This window comes from Heterodontus francisci, chromosome 4, assembly GCF_036365525.1.
Source record: "Heterodontus francisci isolate sHetFra1 chromosome 4, sHetFra1.hap1, whole genome shotgun sequence".
Lineage (NCBI taxonomy): Eukaryota > Metazoa > Chordata > Chondrichthyes > Heterodontiformes > Heterodontidae > Heterodontus > Heterodontus francisci.
The window spans coordinates 30,265,675-30,293,122 of record NC_090374.1 but is presented as its reverse complement, the minus strand read 5'-3'; the positions used below and the strand labels follow the sequence as shown (position 1 = coordinate 30,293,122).

Below are 27,448 nucleotides of genomic sequence, written 5' to 3'. Positions count from 1 at the left end.
ATCCTAATCCCTGTAGATGAGGAGGCATTGGATTTGGCCGGGCAGCACTGGGGCCGCTCCATTGTAGATGGTAAGACAGGAGTGCAGATACAAGAGAGTGAGTGGCCGTGTGCAGAGGCTCAAGGGAGCTGTGATGAGAGAGGAAGGTGCTGCACCTGTGCAGGAGCCCCTCAGCATGTTGGGGCCCTCCAAGCCTCACATAACCAGAGGGCAGCTGCCAAGGTCATCCTAAGCCATGGGGCAGAAAGGTCAACAGTCTGCATCCATCTTCAGCTGATAGCGCAGGGGCAGGACCACATAAGAGATTTGAGAAGAGCACCTAGCTGCACTTGGGGTTCACGGGTGAAGAAAGTGTGAAGCCTCATGTTTCTTGTGCTGTCTAATAAAGGTTTAATGTGTTGGCACAATATCTCCTTCCATGTTTTGCGGGCCTCTTGGACTTTCGTTGTATCCTGGTTCCCTCAAGGGGCTGGGTGTGAGGGATCATGCTGCATGCCATCGATGCTTCACCCTTGCCGCTGTGTAATGTGTAACTGAGCGCAGGGCAATAGAATGGTAAATGAAGAAAGTGACAGCAGGGCTGCAGAAAGGTGAGATGTTATTGGTATGGATCCAACAGGTAGTATGGGTCATCCAAAAGGATTTGTATTAGCATGTCCCAAGCCTCCCTTGTGTGATTCGCATTGCGCCTCGCATGTAGTATCTAGGGTCCTTCATCTTGCAGTACCTGGGCAGCAGCCTCCACATCCTCATCGTCAGAGGAGTCATCGTGATCCAAGTTATCCTCATTGTCAAATGCCTCCCCCTCTGCAGTGTCAGGTTGTTCTGTGCACAGCAGACCACAACAATATGCGAGACCCTTGCTGGGGCAGACTGAAGGGCTCCATCAGATCGATCAAGGCACCTGAATCGCATCTTCAGGAGACCTGTGGCCTGTTTGATGGTCCCTTGGTTGACCATGGCAGGTGCTGTACCTCTCCTCTGCATTTGTGACTTGGTTCCTCACAGGCGTTCGACGCCATGTCTTCGGTCAGTTGCCCTTGTCAGCTGGTATCCATCCCTCAAGGCACGGAGGGTGGGGGGGCTGGAAAAACTGTGGCACCTGGGACTGCCAAGGTGTAGATGCATTGTGGCTGCTTCCCAGGAACCAGGTACACACCTGAAGGATCCACCAGCAACATTGATGGAATGGAAGCCCTTCTTGTTGATGAAGGCTGTCGGCTGATCTATGGGAGCCTTAATGGCTACATGTGTGCAGTTGATTGCACCCTGCACATGCAGCCCTGAAACCAATGGCTCTCTCAGCTTGATTGTCCAAATCAGTGCGAAAATGCACATATTCACTGGCCATATCGAACAGGGTATCGGTATCATCTTGATGCATCAATGAGCCACAGACTGGGAGATCCCACACATATCTCCAGTGGATCCATGGAAAAATCCAGAGGTGTACAAGTTCAGCGCCACGGTGATCTTCAACACCATGGTGTTGGGTGGCCACCACCTCCCATGGGACACACAGCTTGTTCTCCATCATGGTACACAGATTAGTTGTGGCCTCCCTGGAGAGGCACAGTCTTCAGCGATGCTGCTCGGACATTTGAAGATATCTGAGCTTCGAGGATACTGTTATGACCAAGTGCGAAAGGTGTCTAGGGGTCTGTTGCTATCTTCACCTGGTCTTATTGTAACAGGGTTTAATTTTAAACACAAAATGTTTTGAGCTTCCCTTTTTGTGAATCCTTGTTCACTGTTTTCCAATTATAAGACAATGAAACAAATTCACATAGACTTTCTCAGGTTTTATTAAAACTTGAAACTCTAATACGGTTCATACCTGTGGATATACAATGAGCCCATGCTAGCATGCACATGCGATCTCACGTGCAGATAGGGACAGAAAATAGAAGAGGAAAATACAGTAGAGAGGGATTTGAGGTAATATCTTGTTACGGTGCTTTGCGCTCACTGTAGTCCTTTTGTAAGTACTCTTGCTTTTCGTTGGGGCCCAGTAGTCTTCTAAAAACCTTGTTCATATAGGAAACTTTTCTCTTTTTGAATTTCACCTGTTTTCACTAGATTTAGTTCTGTGGGAAGGAGATGGGACAGGCAGACATGAGAGGAAGTAATTCTTGCCTCAGTTCCAAGAGAGATCTTAACTCCATGAGAACATGGCTTTGTCTCAGTTCAAATTCTCTGCAACAGCCAGTTAGTCATGTGACAAAACTAGTCTGACCACTTCTTCTGTGTATTGGGGAAACAACGACTGGATCCTCATTGTTCCAGCACTGCTAGTACTATGCAAATGTCCTTCCAGTCAGGGCTTACAATTTTAAGTTTTAATGTTCATGTGGCGAAATAATGTGTGACTCAGTCTTGGTAGGTGGAGGGTTTGCCTGACAAGTATACCCTCTTCTGCACACAGGACACTGGTCGGATGCCCCTCTGCACCCTTCTCTTGCACTGATGGGAGACAGTCACATAGTGGTAATGTCACTGAACTGGTAACCTAGAGAAATCTAGGAAAAGGTCACAGACCTGAAATGTTAACTCTGTTTCTCTCTCCACAGATGCTGACAGAGCTGCTGAGTATTTCCAGCACTTTCTGTTTTTATTTTATTCATAATGTAGAGGCCCAGACTAATGCCCTGGGGACACGAGTTCAAATTAATAAATTCAATTCATTAATAAAAATCTGGAATTGAAAGGTAGTCTCAGTCATGGTGCCATGAAACTATCATCGATTGTCATAAAAACTCATCTGGTTCACTAATGTCCTTGAGGGACATTACCTAGTCTGGCCTACATGTGACTCCAGACTCACAGCAATGTGGTTGACTCTTAACTGCCCTCTGTAATGTCCTAGCAAGCTACTCAGTCATCAAGGACTATTAGGGATGGGTAACAAATGCTGGCCACATCCCATGGAGGAATTAAAAAAAATATCCCCACCCTGAGGCAAGCCCTCCTGTTCGCCCTGAGAATGCTCCTCCCTTGCTGCATGTGGCTGCATCTCCGTCCCTCTCTGCTCCTCTTCCTCACTAGAGGTCCCGAAGCTTGAGTGAATGAGGCCCATGGCAGGTGGCCTCTCTCAGTTTCCAAGGCCTCTTATCCAACTGCCCCCAACCCTACCTTCCCCCCCCACCCCACCCCTGTTTATTGAACATGAGTGCCAGTGCCCAAAGGAGACCTGCAGTGCTGGAACCTTTTCCTCCCCTCTTGCCTGCAATTGCCAATGTCTGTGCTGCTCCACCCTCCCTGGCACACCACGCTGGCTCTCATGACAGCTGCTGGATGAAGGCAGCACTGAACTCCTGAGTGCTTGCTGCCTCCTCCTACTGGGCAATGCTCTGAAGCCCTGTGGTTCCCATGCACCCTTTGGAAAATTCAAAAAAATCCAGTAGAATTGCTGTCAATTGGCTAATTAATTAGCTTAATTATCTTCCTGCTATGTTCAGGCGCGGTGTCGTCCTGCCATACCAGCTACCGTTTGCAATATCCGGTTGCGATGTGAAGACATCTTCTGTCCTAATATTCCTGCCCCTCCTGCCTTCCAGCCCATCCCCAAAAGGCCTGGAAAATTCAGCCCAATGTTTTTCTTGCACTTGGACAGAATTGTGAATACTCAAATGTCATCTATGCACAGCATGTCTACGTTCTCTTGAAGTTGGCTATATTTCTCCTTACATTAAACCATGTTTCTTATTTTTGTACTTATGGATTTTGATTTTGTGCCCCCGTAACAAAGTGCTGATATATATTTTGAGATGAGCAATGATCCCAAGGCTTACACCTAAGGATAACCACTGTTGACATTCCTCATTCAAAACCACTGAAATATACATTACCTGGGTCATTATCATATTGCTGTTTTTGGGACATTGCTGTGTACTGCTGTTATAACGGTGCTTCTTTTTTTTTTGTTACATTTTTTTGAGAACTTGAGTTTTAAAACTGAAAAGGATTCCATAGATGGTGGACTTAGTGTGTTTTTTTTTTAAAGAGATCATCAGAAGGAATTTTGGACTTGGTTTGTAAACAACCCTTACTGGAAGTCACCTGTCTTCAAATAAGTACCCAGCTGGGGTTTTTTGACTGGGGAAGATGTTTACAGAGAAGTGACAGGTCAAGATTTATAGGGGGAAGGAGGATTGACTCTTGAGATATTGGTTTGGTTTCACTTTGTACAGTTAGTTGGGGTGTGGAGTATTTTGAAAGGAGTTTTTAAAAAATCAACCTGCTGAGGACAAAACCCCAGCTCAGCATTTTCCATCTGTTTGAAAAGCCTGCCAGCTTTTCCATCTCTTTGAGAAGCTCTTAGAAGCAAATGTAAGAAAAAAATAGAGAAATTGATGCTGCATTCCTCTTGAAAGGCCTGCCAGAAACCCCTCTTGTCACATTTCTCCTGGAAAGCCTGCCAAACTGATCTTCAACTTCACCTGAAAGATACCAGTGACAGCCGTCGATGTGTATTTGGGACACCAGACCAAAAAGAGAGAACTGACATCTTTCCACATCTCTTTTTTTTCTTCAAGAATGAGCAAGTATTTGGCCAAAGTATTTTTTTGTTTTAATTTTGTAACGGACAAAATCCCCTTAATTCTTGGCTAACCGGTGTGTGTATGTGTATGTGTGTGAGGGGCAAAGGTAAAAAGGGAACTTTCATATTTCAGTCTGTGTGTTAAGGTTTAGTTTCATTACTGGTTTAGACTGTTTATAATAAACAGATAATTTTGTTATTTATTAAAGAAACCTGGTTGGTGTATTTTATTCTGGGATAAAGAGTAGAGTATATGATTGACTGCATCAGCAATTGTGTAAACCTTTAAATATATGTTGTGACCTGTGGAAAAGTGGAACTAGAAAAGACAGTGCACTCCTCCCACCTCAGTTGTAACACTGCGTTTTATTATATTGCAACAGACTACAGTTTTTGGATAAAAAGTGTGTTGGGACCACTGAGGCCATGGAAGGTGCTACATAAAGTATTTTCTTCTTATGTAGGGTGTCTCAAGTATAGCAATTCCCTGCTGCCACTGACAATCAAGACAGTTGTTGCCATTAATGTCTGCACTCTGGAATTTCCTTCCCAAACCCATCTACATTGCAATACTTCTCCCACCTTCAGAAGTCTTCTCAAAACCTTCACAAGGATGAGGACGTATGATCTGACACTGATCAGGAACTGGGGTACGTGTTAGAAGATGTGAGTAGGGATGTTGTCAAAGAGAAAGATTTTGAGAAGGCTTCTGAAAGTGGGCAGCGATATGGTAAGGCAGCTGGGTTTGGAGAGGGAATTCCAGAGTGCAGGGAATAAAGGAAACAGCCGTCTGTGTGTGTTAAAGTCATCAGGCACCTGTTATTCTTCGACATTTCTCAACTTAGTTTCAGTAGCTCACTAATAGTTAAGTAACTTGAGTATTGCTGAAAATAGAGACATGCTGTCGAAGCTTTTCGGCTTGCACCCATTAGGACAATCTGCAAGAATACCAATGTAAGGGAAAACAACAACTTTATACTGTATGAGAATAGAGTGCTGATTGGTTGACAAGTGAATTCTGTTTGGTAGAGGCGTTGCCATGTAGAATGCACCAGTTTATGGTGACTGACAGTTAACTGCTAAGCTTTGTTTTAAATTTAAACCAGGTAGTTTGACTCTGGTCAAGGCATTGCCCTAAGGAATGAACCAGCGAATGGCTGTCACTTATTTTGTTTAGCTGAAACAGGCGCAATGTGTGTACATGTTCTTTCTGTCTGCAAAGAACAGGGCCCTGTGTATTAATATATGTAGCTTCTAGTATGTACAAATGCGCCACACTGTGAGCCCTACTGACGATCTTAAATTGGTTGTCAGGGTAATTCTTAGCATACTAAGGACTATTTAGCAAATGTTGTCCAATTGTGGAATCACATCTAATGTTGGACACTGTGCTTTGAGTTTTGCAAGCAGGGGCTGGTTGCATACGGCCTGTACCTTTCTTGTTGCAAACAGCGGAAGGGACATTTTGTTTGATATGATCTTCCAGTCTTTGGGACATAAGGCCTATATACCTAGCACCACACTGGCATTGAAATTCACATGTCACATTACTCATTTGCGTGATAGACAGGACGTCCTTTTGGCTCGAGGGCAGCATCCTGTTAGTGGCGAACACCACACGTGTTGCTACTGCATAGTAGCAGTGTGGAACCGCTAACTTCACCTGTTGTTCAAATTTTTTGGGATACATTACCCTTCCAGGGTAATTTGAGGTGGACTGGGCACTTTTCAGGGCCGAAAATGGTGGTCTTAGATCTGTTCATAAGTTTGCGCGATATACATGTACATGCATATGTACATGAACATGTACACACATTGCGCCTGTTTCAGCGAAACAAAATAAGTGACAGCCATTTGCTGGTTCATTCCTCAGGGAAATGTCTTGACAAATCAGAGTCAAGCACCCTGGTTTAAATTTCAAACAAAGCTTAACAGTTAACTGTCAGTCACCAAAAACTGGTGCATTCTCTATGGCAATACCTCTACCAATCAGTGTTCACTTGCCAACCAATCAGCACTGTCTTCTCATACACTATAAAGTTGTTGTTTTCCCTTACATTGGTATTCTTGCACATTGTCCTGATGAGTGCAAGACGAAAAGCTTCGACAACTTGTCTCTATTTTCAGCAATACTTAAGTTCTGTACTACCAAGCGACTTAAATAATTCATAGAATAAGTGTAATATACAAGATGTCCTGTGATTTTTGTTATCCATCCTTTATGGTGCAGCTTTTTCCCCATTATAACCCCATGCACATCCAGTGTGGTCTGCCCTAGGGCTGGCCCTAACTCAAATCTCACATGTGTTATGATGGTGATTCTATATTTTTTGTTCAGTATTTTTTTGAAGGCTCATGTATTTTAGAATTATGGACATTGTTTTATTTGGGAACACTGAAAAAGATTCCATGGGTGCTTTATTCACTGAGGTCTTGTTTGAAAACAACATTTACTGGAAGTCATCTGTCTTCAGATAAATACCCAGCAGAGGCTTTTTGACTTGGGGGAGATGTTTACAGGGAAGTGACAGGTCAAGATTTATAGTGGTCAGGAGGCTTGACTCTTGAGATATTGTTTTTAGTTTCACTTTGGACAGTGTATTGGGTTGTGAACTGTTTAGAAGGCAGTTGTAGAAATCCAGCCAAGAAAGCAGTCACTGTTCGCACCCTCTTCCATCTCTTTGAGAACTTCCTGAGAATCATGTGTAAGAGAAACTGATGCTGCATTTCTCTTGGAAAGCCTGCCAAACTGATCTTCAACATCGCCTGAAAAGGACTGTTCTAGAAAGATGCCAGTGACAGCCATCTACGCATATTTGGGATGACAAACCAAAAAAGGGACAACTGACATCTTTCCATATCTTCTCTTTTTTTCTTCAGGAATTATCAAGTTTTGTACAAAGTATTCTTTTTTTTGTCACAAAGCTCGAAAGAGAAAATCTCTTTTTTTTTGTGCGTGTGTGTGTGTGTGTGGTTTCATATTTCAATCTGTGTGTTAATGCTTTGCTTCAATACTGGTTATGTTTTATAATGAACAGATAATTTTGTTGTTTATTAAAGAAATCTGGTTGGTGTGTTTTATTCTGGGATAAGGAGTAGGGTCTATGATTGACCGTATCAGTAACTGGGTAAACATTTAAATATATGTTGTGACCTGTGGAGAAGTGGAACTAGCAAAGACAGTGCACTCCTCCCACCTTGGTCATAACATGTGAGATTCTTCAGCCATTTACCAGGGAAGAGTAACTGAGGTGCTTTCCCATTGCCTTACTTACGGCTTTTATTTTCAGAGTATCTTCTTCTGGGTTAGCTGCAACTAAGGCTAAAAAGTCTTACAATGTGTGAAGGGAAGCGCAGGGGGTACCAAATGGACTCAAGTTCCTTACTGGATGGCAATACAGTATTCAGAGTCCCAGCTTACCAGGGCTGTCTGGATTGGGGCTTGAACCCAATAATTCTGACTCAGAGATGGGAAAGTACCACTGAACCAGTGATGACTCTGTCCAGGCTCGAGCACTCAACAGGATGTAAGACCCAGTATCTAGAGACTATCTTCTAGCTGACAATCCCTAGAACATTCAGCTTCTAACTCAAAGGTGGAATTGCTACCACTAGTCCAAAGACTCACTCCTATTAACTCCAAGTAACAACTGTAAAATAAAATGTTGGAATAAGATTTAAAGAATACTCAACCTGTGTCATCTTGTCACTGTATTTGAGAGGTGGCACTCAAATGTTGCCAATCCTGAAATGGTTAATTATTCAAATTCCATTTTTTCCAGAATGTCCTTCAGATGGGTTACACCGTATTTGGATTCTGAAATAATAGCATGTAAAGTGTGTGCAGTATGGTTTCGTAGCTAAAGTTGTGAAGGGTCAAAGTTCGCATGAAATGGAGAATGTTGATGACAACTTGCTCGTGACAGAAAGGGGGCAGAGTCTGCTAAAGCTGAGAGAGAATAGGTGTGGATATGAATCCCAACTTCAAATCTTACTCCTGGTATGAGGTGCCGTGGGGAGATGGAGATCTAGGTAGCGTGTACAGGGCTTGTGGAAGGTGGCACATGAGTGTAACACGCGTAGAACTAATCGTACTTTTGCGGTTTTACACAATGTACTCTGTGTATTATCGCAGCTTACAAAAGGCAGTGGCTTCTGTGGCTGTCACCAAAGGCTGTGAAAGTGATATGCCAGATGAAGCTACGTGAGCTCAGTGTCTCAATATAGCACAAGCAGCCGACACCAGTCAGATGGCTGTGTAGCAATAGCAGCCTGCAGCGTTAGGTATAGTTGATGTCCTGCCTGGCACCAGTGAAACTGTTTGTATCAGGCCTGGGAACTGATTCAAATCATGCTTCTAGTTTGTTGCAGTCATGTTTGGAATTCTAAAAGTGGAAAAGTTGTTGGCCTTGCTTTCTTAATGATTTAAAGCACTTCTTAAACAGAAAGAAATGCATACTTAGCAAATACAGTGTTATGACTAGGCTGTGAAATTTTCCGTATTGGCGACATTCAATGTACCAAATTGTTCTAAAACTTATTTTTTCATGTACGTTTGACTAGACTGAAGGTGTATATTGGGTGTATTTCTAGCCTTTTTTGTCACCTAATCAGAATTTATTTTTATTCTGTCATGGGATATGGGCATTGCTGGCAGGCCAGCATTTGTTGCCCATCCCTAATCGTCCTTGAACTGAGTGGCTTACTCAGCCATTTCAGCTGGCAGTTAATAGTCAACCACATTGCTGTGGGTCTGGAGCCACATGTAGACCAAACCAGGTAAGGATATCAGATTGCTTTCCCTAAAAAACATTAGTGAATCGGATGGGTTTTTATAACAATTGATGGTACCATTACTAAGATTAGCATTCAATTCCAGATTTTTAATCAATTGTATTTAAATTCCACCAGCTGCCATGATAGAATTTGAACCTATGTCTCCAGGACATTAAGCTTGAGTATCGGGAGTACTAGTCCAGTAACATTACCACTGCACCACCATCTCCCCTTTTATTTAAACTGCAAAAGCAGTCAGGTGCATTTATCTAAGAAAATAATGATGCTTGCTAGAATTTAGAATGAAGTCTTACCCAAATTCACATTTCTCTAAATTTGGATTTTAACTAGAATAAAGCTTTGGCTTCAAATTTATCCATGCAGCCACTTTTAAACCAATCACATTTACTTTTTAGTAGTTTTTAATAGGTTAGCATTTAACTCCAGTGACTGGAGATGAGAATTTGATTGACACTTCAGTGAAATCTATGAGTTCCTATTGATAACTTTTAGTCTTATGTCAGTGTTTGACTCATGATAATGAGAATTCTGCTGAGTCACTTTCACTGCACGCAAGAGAAAATTGTACACAAGGATCCAATTCTTTTGGTAGCATTGGGCTGGACTTTACCAAGTCCAGGACATTGGGCTTGGTGGTGGGGAGGCGTGATGCGGAAGATGGTGCCGGAAGCGGTCCGCCACGGAGGCCGGCGCAGGAAGGCCCAGCCCGATCCTCCTGCGGCGTGAGGCTCCATGGCAGACCCACCCCCCCTGCCCCCCAACCACTGGGCGATGGGACCTGGATTTAAATATTTAAATTAATGACATACATAAATGTAAACTAACTTGTCTTCAGTCTTCCGGGCCCATGACGATCTTCGGCATGGTGGCCAGCACTCCCATGTCTTCAATTCCCTGTCCAAGGAAAGCCGGCATGACACTGGTGGGGAGGGGGGAGTGGGGGGGGGGGGGGCGGGGTCAAATAAACGTAATGGGTGTAGGGGATGGTGGGAAGGGATGAACTTTAAACTTTGTGCAGTCTGTGGGTGGTGGGGGGGAGGTCAGATTTAAAAGGTAGGTGCTTTGGTGGGGGTAAGGGCAAATAGTTAATGTAATTGTTATTGGAGGCTGGGAAAGGGGTGTTAGAAATTTATTTGATAAATTTTGGGGGATGCTGCTTTAAAAATTCAAATTGACCGGCTGGGCTGGCTGCCATTTAAAAATGGCACCAGCGCCTGCACATAGGCAGCTGATGCCATTGCCGGGGACGGGCAGACCACCCCCCACGTGATTGTGGGGAGAAGCTGCCCCAGCTATTTAAACGAGCTGCCGCGTGGGAGATTGCAGCAGATCTTTGGCGTGCAGCCCGCGCGTGCAGGCCGCCATTTTTTGAGCTTGGCGGCAGGCTCTTAAAATCCAGCCCATTGTTTCAATTCAGCAACATGCACTTTAGGGTCAATCAGCTCTCGGCTGGAGTCAAACCTGGTTCCATAACTCCCATTTTACCATATTCCATTCTGTTTTTGTAAGGGGATGTATATTTTTAAAATAAAAACCAAGTAGGCAGCTTTCTTTTGGGCCTCCTTATCTCGAGAGACAATGGATACACGCCTGGAGGTGGTCAGTGGTTTGTGAAGCAGCGCCTGGAGTGGCTATAAAGGCCAATTCTAGAGTGACAGGCTCTTCCACAGGTGCTGCAGAGAAATTTGTTTGTCAGGGCTGTTGCACAGTTGGCAGGTAGGCAGCTTAACATACCTCATTTGATACAGTAACCTATTGTTCCCTTTCAGGTGTTTTCTGAGGTGCTGTGCATTTGTAGCCTTTTATTTCTGATTGCTAACACTTTCAGTTTTTCGTTTTATTGAATTTCAATGTTTAATATGTACATGTCCTTCCTACTTAGTTTTTTGAATTCCTTCCATTCTGCCCTGAATCTAGGATTCCACAGCTATCTTTGGATCTGAAATTTTAACATTTCTCCCCTTCCTTGAACAAAGATTTGTGCATTAGTTTTTTTCCACTATTCACTCTGCTTCCAATGGAAGGGAATGGACAATCTGTTCCCAGATGTCTGCTATCATTGCTATGCAACACCTGCTGGGCAATGTCCAAGAATGCCCCCAGGGACAACCTTGTTGTCCAATCCTTCTCTTGCTCTCCGTTTTGGAAGTGATTAGCCTTCTGTTTGGTATCTTCACCTGGCAGATGGTAAGAAACTCCACATAAATCTGCGCGGTAGTACTTTGTGCCAAAGCTCCAACATACACCTGCACACTGGCATGCAGATGTCACAGCTGATTTTTATTGGTTTTGTCGCAAAATTCATCTTCAGTAGTTTCATTAAATCAACAGTACAATAACATTTATTAAGTGGCTGTTGCAATGAGGTATATTTGAAAAATGTTGACATTACAAATTTGGCAAATACTGCTCCCATATTTATGCCACGGCTCATTTGGTAGCACTCTCACCTCTGAGTCAATAGGTTATAGGTTCCAACTCCAGAGATTTGAGTGCAGAAATATATGCTGATGCTCCAGCGCAGTATTAAGCTGGTGCTGCACTATTAGAGGTGCCATCTTTCAGATAAGAAGCTAAAACAAGGCCTTGTCTGCTCTCTTAAGGTGGACATAAAAGATCCCATGGCACTATTTCGAAGAAGAGCAGGGGAGTTCTCCCCAATCTCCCGTGAAATATTTATCCCGTAATAAACATCTCAAAAACAGATAATTTGGGCATTATCACATTGCTGATTGTGGGAGCTTCCATGTGCAATTTGGCTCCTCATTTCCGACATTATAACGGTGACTACACTTTAAAAGTACTACATTGGCTGTGAAGCCCTTTGAGACGTCCTGATCTTGTGAAAGGTACTGGAGAAATGCAAGTCTTTGCTATTTGCATCTACCAGTACAGCAAAAGTAATTCTGTGCCAATGTTTTAAATTTCCTCCCTCTTTCAAGAAATGCCTTCAGGAGGCCAAGGTTGCAGTTTGGGGAATAGGATTATTGGCCAAAGTTGAGGTGGATGCTTTAAGTGTCCAGCCATCTTTTCTCCTCTCATTGACAACATGAAAGACAGCAGAAATATGACTACAAGAAGTGTTACTTCTCTGACCAAATCTCATTCAAAAGAAAATTGTGCAGCAATAATTGGGCTTTTCTCTCCCTGAAGATATAAATACAGACTCCAATACAGTCTTGCGCTACAGGGTAAAACGGGCAATATTTTAATTTCAGCAATAAAAACTGAAAGTGCTGGAAATACTCAGCAGGTCAGGCAGCATCTGTGGAGAAAGAAGCAGAGTTAACGTTTGAGGTCTGATGAAAGGTCACAAACCTGAAATGTTAACTCTGCTTCTCTCTCCATGGATGCTGCCTGACCCGCTGAGCATTTCTAGCACCTTTTGTTTTTATTTCAGATTTCCAGCATCTGCAGTATTTTGCTAATATTTTCATTTCCACTGACTTCAATGGAAATAAAAATCACAAGAGATGTAAAACGGACTGAAGATTCTGTATTTGGCCATTTTACACTATTGCACAAACTCAGAACCTACCCCAAATACTTTCATCAGCCACAGTAACAACTACAGTGGGACAGAGAATTTATCTTCAGGACCCAGTCAGTGTTCATGGGCCTCAGCTGCAAAATGACCATTAATGTGCCAAACACCCATACTTTGTTACAAATGAAATATGTTAAAGATATCATTACAATTCTCAACAGCAAAAAAAAATATTTATTTGGAGAAGCAGTGCTAATGGTCGGGGTGGGACATAATCAGCTCCATTTAGCTATATATTGAACAGAGAAGGCTAAGATCCTCAAATGTAGGCAGTAGATTTTTTTTTAAGTGTGAGGCATATGTATATAATATATATAAAATTTTGATAAAACACCAATTCATGGGGCCAAAGTAACACTGCGGCAGGAATTCCAAAATCTTAACATATTCCTTTGTGAATAATCTCATAGATGAATCAACTAGAGATGGATCATGCTATGGTCTGGAATGCAGCTGGTGTTGTCTTGGATATTGATTCAGGTTTGTTTTGTGTGTACAGTGTTTGTTATGTTCCCTGGTTCATCATTAAAATGTGCCACAGAAAAAGAGTGTGCAGTAAAAAATATTGTCCAAGGATGTTAAGGGGACAGTCAGATGGCAATTTTGTGATGTAGCTTTATTGGTCATAATCCTACCTCCTATCCCGTGAAAAGTAATTCTTGAATTGAGGTCACTTGACATCTAAGAATCCCAATTTACAGTGGGCAGATGTTGAATTTAGTTGGAACTAATTTCAGATTGATGCTTATGGTTAAATCTGCTTTGGAGCACCTGAATGAGCATCTTCCAATATTGTGATATCAGGAAGCACTTTTTCTACACAAAGAGTAGAGAAAATCTGGAAGCTGATGAGGCTAGGCCAGTTGAAAATTTCAAAATTGCGATTGATAAATGTATTCAATAAGGGCATTGAATGCTGCAACAGGCTCGAGGGGCTGAATGGCCTACTCCTGATCCTGCATTCAATTGAACAGAGTGGCTTATGTTAAAAACTGCAGATCTCTGAGGTTCTGCTAATGGCTCAGTGAGTGAACTTAATGCACGATGTAATGCTAACCCACATAGGCCAGGATGATCCTAGGTTTGATCTACTGCTCCGTGCTCAATAAGCTCATCGCAGACAGGCAGTGGGTGAATCACAGTTAAATTCGGTATTCCTGAGTTAGAGGAGTGGAAAATTCTACCGGGGTTCCTGTCTGCTAGCCAGTCATCCCTGCTGGAACAGTGACATTGGGTGAGGAAAGGATTGGCCTCAGCTTTGATGATCAAGTTGCCTATTAGTAGTCACTGACCTGATATGAAGAATGGCTACTTATGTAAGGTATCAGAGGGGTGTCAGTGCATGCAGAATACATGCGAAAAGGAAAAAATGAGGGGATCGGGATAAGCACTGAATTATCCCTCTAATGGAGAAGCACAGTTTTGTTGCATCAAATTCTATTTTGACAACATCCAACAAAGATCTTGAGGGATAATTCCGTGCTCCTGCACTTTCAGCAGGGAGCAGCACTGAGAGCGAGCACAGGTTGCAGAATCAGTGTTATAATATTTGTTATGACCGAGGCGGGAAGAGTGCACTGTTAATTCAGTCCCATTTCTCCACAGGTCACAACATATCAATAAATTTTTCCACTTACCGAAACAATCAATTAGATACTCTATTTTTCCCCAGAATAAAGCACACCAACCAGATTTCTTTGATAAACAACAAAATTATCCATTTATTATAAACCAAGATATAACCACTAATGAAGTAAATATATACGCGAATTGAAATATTAAAGCCCCTTATTTTATTTTTATATCCTAGCCCTCACTCACACTCTTATACAAAACCAGTTAACTGGGGAAAGAAAAGGGATTTTTGTTTACAGCTGTTACAAAGAAATAGAAGAAGAAAAAAAAACTTAGACTGCACAGAAGATGTAGAAGAAAGTCCTTTGTTTTGGCGAGGTGTCCCAAAGTCGAATAGGTGGCTGCCACTAGGAATCTTTCCAGTCAATGTTGATGAACAGTCTGTTTGGATAGGCGTTCAAAGAAATTCAGCTACAGAAGGCATCACATAGGTCTTACATCAGGTGTGTAGCAACAAAGGTTTCAGTTCTCACACATTCGATGCAAAGTTCTTTTGAAGATGCAAGCTTTCTTCCAACATTCAGGATTTCTTCAAAATACAGGAGGCAACAGTACAGCTTGATATAGGACTTGTTTTTCAAGAGCAGGGATTCTTCAAAGAGAGTTAACAGTTGTCTGGAACAAAAACAAGAAATGCTGGATTCACTCAGCAGGTCTGGCAGCATCTGTGGAAAGAGAAGCAGAGTTAACGTTTCGGGTCAGTGACCCTTCTTCGGAACTGACAAATATTAGAAAAGTCACAGATTATAAACAAGTGAGGTGGGGGTTGGGCAAGAGATAACAAAGGAGAAGGTGCAGATTGGACCAGGCCACATAGCTGACCAAAAGGTCACAGAGCAAAGGCAAACAATATGTTAATGGTGTTTTGAAAGACAAAGCATTAGTACAGATTAGGTGTGAATATACTGAATATAGAACATAGCAAGTGCAAACCTGAAGAAAAACAACCTGAAAAAAACAGTGGGTAAGCAAACTGAACAAACTAAGATGAAATGAAATAAATGCAAAAAATGTAAAAAGGAATGCAAAAAAAAAGGAAGAAAAAATAACTAAAAATGACTAAAAATGAAAGTAAAGTGGGCGGCTGTCATGCTCTGAAATTATTGAACTCAATGTTCAGTCCGGCAGGCTGTCGTGTGCCTAATCGGTAGATGAGATGCTGTTCCTCGAGCTTGCGTTGATGTTCACTGGAACACTGCAGCAATCCCAGGACAGAGATGTGAGCATGAGAGCAGGGGGGAGTGTTGAAATGGCAAGCAACCGGAAGCTCAGGGTCCTGCTTGCGGACTGAGCGGAGATGTTCCGCAAAGTTGTCTGGATTTCCTTTTGATCTCCTGGAAGATCTCCAACTGCCTCTTTTCTTCCAAAAACAGCTGGCTTTTAACAGTTCAAAATGAAACCAACTTTTTTTCCAGGCAAGTCCTATGATAATCATAAATCCTGTCTTGTCACAACACAACCCCCTGCTGTGTTTACTTGAAATAATGTGCTTTCCAGTAAAAACTTGTTTACTGGTCAACCTTTTGTTGACCTTCCGTTTAAAAAAAAACACTCTCAAAGTTCAACAATCTCCAGATGATTCAATGTCCATGAAATCCTTTTCAGTTTTTAAAAAATAAAGATTCTCAAATTTTAACAAAAAATGAAAACCCACATAACATATTGTAGCCCTATAACCAAACTGCACTTTGTGAGCATGTCTCCCCATCAGAAGTGTGGGATTGAGGAATCGAGCTAATATTTCTCAAATCCTTTTTATAGTTTTGTTGATGTATGACTGTCTGAATTTATTATTGTTAAGAAAATAATTTGTAGAACAGAATTTTGCAAACCTCACAGAATCTGATGGAATTTATGAAACACATCTTTGAAATCACATATCACTTTAATATTTCTTGTGATATCAACAGCTTTCTCTTAGCTGCACAATAATAAAACCCAAATATATTAACTTAAATGACCTTCAGGGTAATTGTATCCACAGTAGTAATGCAATGGAATAACTGATGAATGTAGTAACAGCATTGATACTGAGTTATTGTCTTCTGTCTACCTGTTTTGATTTAGCTCATCTATAAAATAAAATAATTTATGTTGCCATGGATGCAGTCTGTGGGAAATTTTAATATCAGTCATTTGCAGAAATAATAAATCATTTGAGGGCTCAGACTACACCTTCCAAAACAATTTTTTTTATTTATTTCATTGGGATGACTGATAAATGTGATCTTGCTTGATGTATCTCAACATACTGTTGTAGGGAAAAATGTAGATTGAGGTTGTCACAAAGTGTTTACACATTTAGTTCACTCACTAAACTGTCTTGAAGTGCAATGAATGTTTACAGAATTTTTTTTCCCTCCAACCAAACCTTCTACTGGAGGAGATGTGTTACCCAACACCACAAATGAATGTAATAGAAACTCCCTTCACCAAAATTTTTTACCCATTCTGACTCCCTACTTTGTTTATAGTTTTATTTTCTTTTTGAAAAGGTTCCTGGGCTGACCGTTCACCTCTACATGAGGCAGCCAGTCAGGGGCGCCTTCTGTCCCTCAAAACCTTGCTTGCACAGGTAAGTGTGCAATTTGTTATGTATTTTATTTTGTAAACCTTTTATCATCAGACTTTAACACTTGTTCTATGCCTGAGAATGTCCCTACTTACATATAATTTTACACTATTATTTGGGGTTTAAAATCATCTTATATGTCAGGAGAAAGCCTAAGGATTTTGTAGAAAGCACACTCCACCAGTCTTTCTTTCTCCTTTTCAGTGTTTGCCATAGCTCAGTTGGTAGCATTCTCACTAAAAAGTTGTGCATTTGAGCCCAGAGACTTGAGCACATAATCCAGGCTGCCACTCCAGAGTTGTCGTCATTTGGATGAGACATTAAACTGAGTCCCAGTCTGTGCACTCAGGTGAACACAAAACAACAAGGGTATTCTTCCCAGTCTCCAGGCCAAAATGTATCCCTCAACCAACCAGAACAGATTATCTGGTCATTATCGTATTGGTGTTTGTGGGACCTTTTTGTGTGCAAATTGGCTGCTGCATTTCCCATATTATAACAATGACTACACTTCCAAAGTATTTAATTGGCTGTAAAGTGCTTTGGGACTTCCTGGGGATGTGGAAAGCTCTATTAAATGCAAGTCTTTCTTTCTGTTAATGCTTGCTTTAAAATGAAAGGAAATACGTAAAATGGAAGATTATCTTTTTACCATTATTGACTGTACTTAGTATGCTGCGGCTGGGACAGCTCCAGTTCATTGCACTCTGGTTGTAGTCTGACTACTGTACATGCTAATTGTTTTTGATGCTATACCTGGGGATGTGTTGGGTTACACCATTGAAGATCTATTTGAAACCCAGTCTCAACTCACAAGCTACATTTAAATGTGCCTGTTTGTGCACAGCTAAGACATCTACCGAAAGGAGGAAACATCATTTGGAAAAAGAGCTCTGCCTACATCAAAGTTGAGCAGCTAATTTTGGGGGCGCGTGAGGGCTGGTGGGGGTGGGGGGGTGGGGGGGGGGGGGTGGTGGTGGTGGGTGGCGGTGAGGTGAAGAGGAAAAGAAAGAAAAACGATGAAAAATTAAAGTCATGAAAATGGTTGTAATTTTTTTGTGACTTTTTATCTATCTTAAAATTTTGATTGCATTGTTGTAACTTTTGTTGTGGATTCCAGGGTCACAGTGCCAACACAGTAACGATAGATCATGTTTCTCCACTCCATGACGCCTGTCTGGGGAACCACGTAGCATGTGCAAAAGCCCTAATAGAAGCAGGTGCCAATGTAAGTATCTTGATGTGATGGGCATGAATCGTATCATTATCATCAGAATCTCTGCCTCAAAAGATTGTGGAGGCTAGGAGAATTTGATCTTTCAAGACAGACATTTGTTAGGTAAGGTTCTGTACGCAGGTGAGACAATGCCTTGGGCTACCTCTATCCAACCTTCTTTCGCACTGACCTTCCCTGGAGGGTCACTCTCTCTCCCGCAAAAGACCACCTGTCTTCATGGAATTTTCTTCAGCAGCAGTTCCATAGCTCCTTCATTGACTGATACCATACTAATGCAAGCCCTTGTCACACACATTTCTGATCCTCATCAGGGCAGTTTTTTAGGGTGGCCCATAGCCCTTTAAGAACACAGCTGGTGTTGGATAACCAGCCTTTTGACCCTGATGCGATCTCGTACTGTGCATCCTAGCGATATTCTAATGAGCATTATAACACAAGGTAATTTCTCTGTGTGCTACAGGCACACACAAGGAACAGCATTCTTGCATGCTTCTGCACCACGACTGAACCACAGAATTTGTGCTTTGAAACAGCTGGCTAGAGACAGCCTGGCAGTAGATGTTCTGTAAGGAATTCCACCTGATGTCAGAAGAAGCTGCACTCCAAAGACCCTACGAGTGGGATCAGTCTGCTTTGGGAAGCAATTTGGGTGATACATTTACTTCATAAATATCGCAGTCTACCAATCGGAACATTGTATTCTATTCAAATCTATGTATCGATGCAGAATATCTCTCCAATATAATGCATAACTAATGTTTTGTAATGTATTTGTTTATAGGTTAATGCCACTACTATTGACGGAGTGACTCCACTGTTCAATGCATGTTCCAGTGGCAGTGCAAGTTGTGCAGAACTCGTACTGCAGAATGGTGCCAAACTACAAGGGCAGGACTGTTGGGCTTCAGCCATTCACGAAGCATCAAGCAAAGGTCAGTCATCAATTCACACCAACACCTTTTCTCTTCTAAAGCAAAAGCAAAATACTCTGGATGCTGGAAATCTGAAATAAAAACAGAAAGTGCTGGGGAACACTCAGCAGCTGTGGACAGAAAAAAAGTCGATGATGTTTCATCAGAACAGCATTTTCTATTTTCACTGTTTCTTTTTGCTTTTGTTTACATTTTCACTTAACGTCATTCACATTCAAACATTTTATGTATGACGATACAGCACACACATTTATGAGCATACATATACATATGTAACATTATGCAGTGCCTGTCAATGATAGGCAAAAGTGCAAACATCTCTCACAATATGCAAAGGCAGCCTTAAATAGATACAATAAACAGAATAACAGGCAAAACATTAAAAAGTATATGAACTGTGAGGCTGATAATGACATTTTATCTGTGCTGATGTTTGATATAAATACTGTGAAGTTGAGAAACATAGCAACAGAAGTAAGCCATTCAACCCCTTGTGCCTAGTCCACAATTCAATTCGATCGTGGCTGATTTGTACCTCGGCTCCATTTATCTGCCTTTGCTCCATACCCCTTGATACCCGTACTGAATAAAAAAGGAACATTGGGCTTTCCCCAGAATTTCCTGCAGTAGCACTTCCAAAGTAGCATCACTCAATGCAGCAGTTTGATCTCAAGTGATGTCCCAACCATTTTGCCCCTGAGCAGATTTAAGGGCAAGCTGCCCAACCTCAAATGATGGCCTCATGGCAGTGGATCAGCTCAGGGCAGGTGCAATCAGTGCTTGAAAGCAGGGGTGCTGGCTGCACTGCATCTAGATTGCTTTGTCAACCTCTTCATGGTAGTGTGCTTTACAGCACCATGCTTTCACCATGGGAGCTTGACTTCACATCCGCCCTCCTCCTTCAGCCTTTTGGACGTAACTGTCCAATTGGACAAGTTTGTGAAAATTCAATCCAATTTCAAGTCGACATGAGTCATTCTTTTAGAAGAGAGCAAATTCTCTGTGCAAAGCAAATGCTGTATGCTTCGATTCAAGAGGTCAGTTGCAAAGTTTCCTTTACTAAATATTCTGGGGTTCAGTTTGCTCTTGTACTCTCAGCAAAATCCGAGCAGAATCAATCAAACCAGCGCAAAAGAGTGACGAATTTTAAATGTAAATGAATTACAGCCAAAATCACTTACATTCGTATTTTCCATGATCTTTTATGCTGGTTCAAGATTCAATTTACCCAAAACGGGCCCTGCACACTAAACTGACGATGCCTCCAATTCGAAACTGTCAGATTCCGCCAAATGCCCTGGTTCAGAAGGCACTTCATGTTCACTTTCTTAGGTGCACAGGCACTAGTCGGCAAATTTTAAAGTTTATAATATCAAAAAATATTTAATTTACTAAGAAAGTGACCAGTGTACATCAAAATAATTGTTTTAAAAAATGACACTGATCTATTTAATTCATTTTCAGTGATTGTAAATTAGGTTACTCATGGATGGAGTCATACTTGGAGGAAGCACTGAGGGTGGCAAGGGCACAGAATGTACTCTGGGTGGGGGACTTCAATGTCCATCACCAAGAGTGGCTCGGTAGCACCACTACTGACCGAGCTGGCCGAGTTCTAAAGGAATTAGCTGCTAGACTGGGTCTGCGGCAGGCGGTGAGGGAACCAACAAGAGGGAAAAACATACTTGACCTCGTCCTCATCAATCTGCTTGCCACAGATGCATCTGTCCATGATAGTATTGGTAGGAATGACCACCGCACAGTCGTTGTGGAGACGAAGTACTGCCTTCACATTGAGGATTCTATCCATTGTGCTGTGTGGCACGACCACCGTGCTAAATGGGATTGATTTTGAACAGATCCAGCAATGCAAAACTGGGCATCCATGAGGCGCTGTGGGCCATCAGCAGCAGCAGAATTATACTCAACCACAATCTATAACCTCATGGCCCAGCATATCCCCCACTCTACCATTACCATCAAGCCAGAAGACCAACCCTGGTTCAATGAAGAGTGCAGGAGGGCATGCCAGCAGCAGCATCAGGCATACCTAAAAATGAGGTGTCAACCTGGTGAAGCTACAACAGAGGTCTACTTGTGTTCCAAACTGCGTAAGATTAGATTTTGATTAGATTAGAGATACAGCACTGAAACAGGCCCTTCGGCCCACCGAGTCTGTGCCGAACATCAACCACCCATTTATACTAATCCTACACTAATCCCATATTCCTACCAAACATCCCCACCTGTCCCTATATTTCCCTACCACCTACCTATACTAGTGACAATTTATAATGGCCAATTTACCTATCAACCTGCAAGTCTTTTGGCTTGTGGGAGGAAACCGGAGCACCCGGAGAAAACCCACGCAGACACAGGGAGAACTTGCAAACTCCACACAGGCAGTACCCGGAATCGAACCGGGGTCCCTGGAGCTATGAGACTGCGGTGCTAACCACTGCGCCACTGTGCCGCCCTACTGTAAGCAGCATGCAATAGACAGAGCTAAGCGATCCCATAACCAAAGATCGGATCTAAGCTCTGCAGTCCTGCCACATCCAGCCGTGAATGTTGGGGGACACAATTAAACAACTAACTGGAGGAGGTGGCTCCACAAATATCCCCATCCTCAATGATGGGGGAGCCCAGCACGTCAGTGCGAAAGATAAGGCTGAAGCATTTGCAACAATCTTCAGCCAGAAGTGCCGAGTTGATGATCCATCTCTGCCTCCTCCTGAAGTCCCCAGCATCACAGATGCCAGACTTCAGCCAATTCAATTCACCATGCGTGATATCAAGAAATGACTGAAGGCACTGGATACTACAAAGGCTATGGGCCCTGACAATATTCCAGCAATAATACTGAAGACCTGTGCTCCAGAACTTGCCATGCACTGAGCTACAGTACAGCTACAACACTGGCATCTATCCGGCAATGTGGAAAATTGCCCAGGTATGTCCTGTACACAAAAAGCAAGGCAAGTCCAACCTGGCCAATTACCACCCCATCAGTCTACTCTCAAACATCAGTCAAGTGATGGAAGGTGTCAACGACAGTGCCATCAAGCAGCACTTGCTTAGCAATAACCTGCTCAGTGACGCTCAGTTTGGGTTCCGCCAGGGCCACTCAGCTCCTGACTTCATCACAGCCTTGGTTCAAACATGGACAAAAGAGCTGAACTCGAGGTGAGGTGAGAGTGACTGCCCTTGACATCAAGGCAACATTTGACCGAGTATGGCATCAAGGAGCCCTAGCAAAACTGGAGTCAATGGGAATCGGGGGAAAACTCTCCACTGGTTGGAGTCTTACCTAATGCAAAGGCAGATGGTTGTGATTGTTGGAGGTCAATCATCTGAGCTGCAGGACATCACTGCAGGAGTTCCTCAGGGTAGTGTCCTAGGCCCAACCATCTTCAGCTGCTTCATCAATGACCTTCCTTCAATCATAAGGTTAGAAGTGGGGATGTTCGCTGATGATTGCACAATGTTCAGCACCATTCGCAACCCCTCAGATACTGAAGCAGTCCGTGCAGAAATGCAGCAAGACCTGGATAATATACAGGCTTTGGCTGATAAGTAGCAAGTAACATTCGTGCCACACAAGTGCCGGGCAACGACCATCTCCAACAAGAGAGAATCTAACCATCTCCCCTTGACATTCAATGGCATTACTATCGCTGAATCCCCCAATATCAACATCCCAGGGGCTACCATTGACCAGAAACTGAACTGGAGTAGCCATATAAATACCGTGGCCACAAGAGCAGGTCAGAGACTAGGAATCCTGAGGCGAGTAACTCATCTCCTGACTCCCCAAAGCCTGTCCACCATCTACAAGGCACAAGTCAGGAGTGTGATGGAATACTCTCCACTTGCCTGGATGGGTGCAGCTCCAACAACACTCAAGAAGCTCGACACCATCCAGGACAAAGCAGCCCGCTTGATAGGCACCCCATCTACAAACATTCACTCCCTCCACCACCGACGCAGTGTGTACCATCTACAAGATGCACTGCAGCATCGCACTAAGGCACCTTAGACAGCATCTTCCAAACCAAAATCCTGGAACTCACTTCCTAACAGCACTGTGGGTGTACTTACCCCACATGGACTGCAGCGGTTCAAAAAGGCAGCTCACCACCACATTCTCAAGGGCAATTAGGGATGGGCAATAAATGCCGGCCCAGCCAGCGATGCCCACATCCCATGAATGAATTTTTAAAAAAGGTGGAGCATTGGATACCCTTATTAAGAATACTTGTTTTTGGTGATAAACCCATTTTCAGCTATATTAATAAAACTGCACCAGGCTACCACTCTTAAATACAGTAAGGAATGCGATTTAATAGAGAGGGAATACAAGAAACAATTATATTTTATTACACTGCCCAGTTGTGCTGGTTCATGGAAGATTTTACCTTATGATTATCTGTGATTATGCTGTTGAATTTTAGCAGATACTTAAACTGTAACCTAACCAGTGTTATCCAGGATTGTTTTGTACTGTGGGCCCATGCCCTCTAAGAATTAGATTGAGTCTGTCCAAACTTATTTCGCATTTGCTCTTACAGCCACTGGGGAGCTCCCTTTGTTTATGGCAAGGCTAATTTTGGGTCATCAGGAATGTAGCTCAAGTATCTTCTGGTTCTGTACATTACAAATAACTGCCTTTGTTTCTTTCTACATTGTTTTGAAAAGTATGATGCCAAAATTGGCATTAGACTGTACATAACAGACAGTATACACACAATATACTTTTTATTTAGCAGATTTCCCATGCTCAAACTGAATCAGAGAATATTTTGAAGTGTAACCAGAAGTCAGTGTGACTCATATAGGAATTGCACATTATACACAAAACTTTGGAAAGTTTAATCAGAACTTTGGGTAAAATGCTCCTGAACCATACCTATGGAAGCAATGAACAATGCATAGCTGCTTAAATTTCATAAAATTGAACATTTTGTTATTTTTTCAACCAATGGTTAGCATTGCTAAATCTCTGACATTGTAACTAGGTCGCAGCGAATGTATGCAAGTGTTGATCTCCTGGGGTGTGGACATTGACCTGGACATCTCTCACCAGGGAACGCCCCTTTATGTAGCTTGTGTCCATCAACAGTTTTTTTGCATTAAGAAACTTCTCCATGCAGGTGAGACGTTTTGCAGTTACCATGACAGTTTGGATTTACTTGCCATACATTCTGGGGAGGTGGGGGAAGGTTTAATTATTATTATACATGTCTATTATGTTCCTATTGAAAATACTGAAGATCTGAATTGATTTACTGAAGAGTGCCCTCCTGGGGCCATTCAGTTCTTCTAATATTGCGGCAATCGTCCCCAATTTCTTGTGGGGCTTTGTATCAATTTACGATTAAATGTCACCGCTATAACAGAACGTTACTAATAATTAGCAGGTCTAATTAATTGGCTATTTGTAATTTTAAAGTATGGTGTATTCTCATATCACAGCAACTGGTCTATGCCAATGTTTATGTTCTACACATGCCTCCTCCTACCCATCTTCATCTAATCCTATCAGAATTTCCTTCTATGCCTTTCTCCCTCGTGCTTATCTAACTGCCCCTTAAATGTGTCTTTATTTTTTGCCTCAATTACTCCATATGGTAACAAGTTCCCTGTCCATATCACTATTTGGGTAAAGAAATTACTCTTGAATCCCCTATTGGATTTATTTGTGATTATCTTATATTTATAACCCCTAGTTTTGGTTTGTCCCACAAGTGTGAAAGAATTATTGAAGACTGTTTGTGTATTTGGGCTCACCCTTCCTCTGGTCCATGAAACTAAGAAACATGTCTGTGAAACCACCAGTGAAATTGAGACAACTAAATAGTGTTAAAAACTTGCGTCACGGATGAGTAAATTGTTGTCTTGTTTGCCATTTGGATTAGTTTTCCTGTTTACCCTCTCCTCTCCTAAAAGGAACTGACTTGTGCTGAGGTCCATTTCCAACTGCCCCACCCAAGTGGCCATTCTACATTTGTAGGATGGGTCCAGAAAATCCTTTAGCCCACTTAGCCTCAACATTCCAGAATAACAACCTTCCCACTACAGCTTTAACAGTAATAAGACCTCAAGTTCATTCAAAAGACAGCATTTCTGAGAAGCATATCACTCCCTCAATTCTATACTGAAATGCCATCCTAGATTATCCTGGTGTGAGATACAAACCCACAACATTCTGACCCAGGATCCTGCCAGCTAATCCAAGCTGTGTGGACCTATTTACCTTAGCAGAGAAGTCAAAAATCAGGAGGCATCGACTTAAAGTAATTGTTAGAAGGATTACAGGGGAGATGAGGCAAGATTTATTCACCCAGAGGCCGGTAGGGACCTGGAACTCTCTGCCTGAAAGGGTGGTAGAGACAAAAACTCTCTCCACATTTAAGAGGTACTTGAATGTCTAATTGAAGAGCCTTGACCTGCAGGGCTATGCAGCTAATGCAGGAAGGTGGGATTAGGCTGGGTAGCTCTCCGTCGACCAGCATAGACACAATGGGCTGAATGGCCTCCTTCTGTGTTGTACATTTTCTATCATTTCTAAGATTTCTATGGATAATGAGTGTGAGGAAGATAGTCTACCCTGGAGGAGTACAACTGTTGAACCTAATCCTACCTTCACCCACAATCATTAAATGACTTCTCTCAGTGGGTGAAATATTCCCAATCCCGCGGAGGCAGGTATGGAGGTGGGACTGGGAGCAAAATCTCAAGGTAGCATGTGGGGCCACCTCCCCAGTGCGTTCCCGACTCTGAGCCATCTTGTTGGAGGCAGGGTCATTGCAGCAGCAGCTACCCACCTGGCAACGGTGGGTAGCCAATTAGGGTCACTTGAGGGATGAACTGCCGCCTCCGGGATCTTCCTGACATTGGAGGGAGCCTCCTGCTAGGTCTGAAGCCCAGCAGGTACCTGGAGGTGGCCTCCAGGCCAGCAGGCCATCGACATTTTGAAAATATTCTTTCATAAAAAGGTTAAAAGATCCAACTGCTGTAGCATATAGTACTTGAGATTTTAAAATTAACCAAAAGTACAAACATGTAAACATAATGCTCCTCGTGATATGGTTTAATAGATTCAAAGAGTCAGTCCTTTTGGGGAGACAATCTTCATTACTGTATTATTAAAAATAACTGGATAACTGAGGCCTTTTCAGCATAGTAAGTCTTGTCTTTAGGTCCAGTGTTAAAAACAGCTCTAATCAGTGTTGGATAAAATGTTTTAAATTCGTACTTTCCAACAGTTGGCTGAATACATTTAGCAAAATTCTAATAACATGACAGCAGGCCTGGAGCCACAGAAAGGCCACAGCCATGGCCACAAGCAATCCTGTATAGGCCGTCCCCCTCCACAATGATGGCCTGTCAGCTGAGGCCATTCTTCATTTTTACATTTTCAGCAGTCTTCAGAAAGCGCCGCCATTTTGATGCACCCCCACTGACTCTATATGCATCAGCAGCGCCCACCTCTCCCGGTGGGGCTGTCAGGCTCTCTGACTGGGCATCCTGCCCTGTGAACCTGCCTGCCGGATGGTTAAAGCGGAGGTGGCCTCTTAATTGGCTGCCTCCCGTAAGATTGCGACGCTGTGCAGCAAGCTGGCACCATTAGGGTCGGGACCCACTTTTGGTCCCGATGGATGAAAAATTTCAGAGGTGATAAGATTCTGCCCAGTGAGTGGGAAACGCTCACTTTGAAAATTGTACCTCCTGTGCAGATGAAATGATGAAAATGAATTAAAACTAGGAGCTTGCTATTTTGTAGTCTTCTGTGCTTAGCATAACATTTTGAGCCTCAAATTTACTTTTAAAATTCAACTGATCAGAACAAGGCAATTGGTCATAGTTTTCCTGGGATCGGGAGGGGAAAAAATCAGCCACAGTTCCCACTCCTGATCACGACCTGTGATTCCACCTGGAAAGTCAGGTTTGGATCAGGCTCAGGTGTGATGCTTATGCATCCTCCAACTTGGCTGAATTATCAGATAGGGAATGGTGCCCATGAACCCATACCCCCAGAAAGTAGTTGATGTGATAGAATATCCTGTTGGGCATATTGGGCACAGCACGTAGAGGAGAAAGAGACAAAGATGATTATGTGTCTGCAAGATTATCCATCCATTCAAATAATGGACAGGATATTGGGTGCCCACCTCTATGCATTGCT

General features: G+C 42.7%; 1 protein-coding gene across 1 annotated transcript in view; it reads left to right on the top strand.

Moving 5' to 3' along the window:
• Positions 1 to 27,448, top strand: part of asb5b (ankyrin repeat and SOCS box containing 5b) — a 59,404-nt gene that overhangs the window by 25,785 nt on the left and 6,171 nt on the right. Inside the window, exons 2-5 of the mRNA XM_068028778.1 lie at positions 17,015 to 17,094; positions 18,212 to 18,319; positions 19,110 to 19,260; positions 24,279 to 24,413. Of these exons, the coding sequence (XP_067884879.1) occupies positions 17,015 to 17,094; positions 18,212 to 18,319; positions 19,110 to 19,260; positions 24,279 to 24,413 (474 nt within the window). The remainder of the gene's footprint in view (positions 1 to 17,014; positions 17,095 to 18,211; positions 18,320 to 19,109; positions 19,261 to 24,278; positions 24,414 to 27,448) is intronic.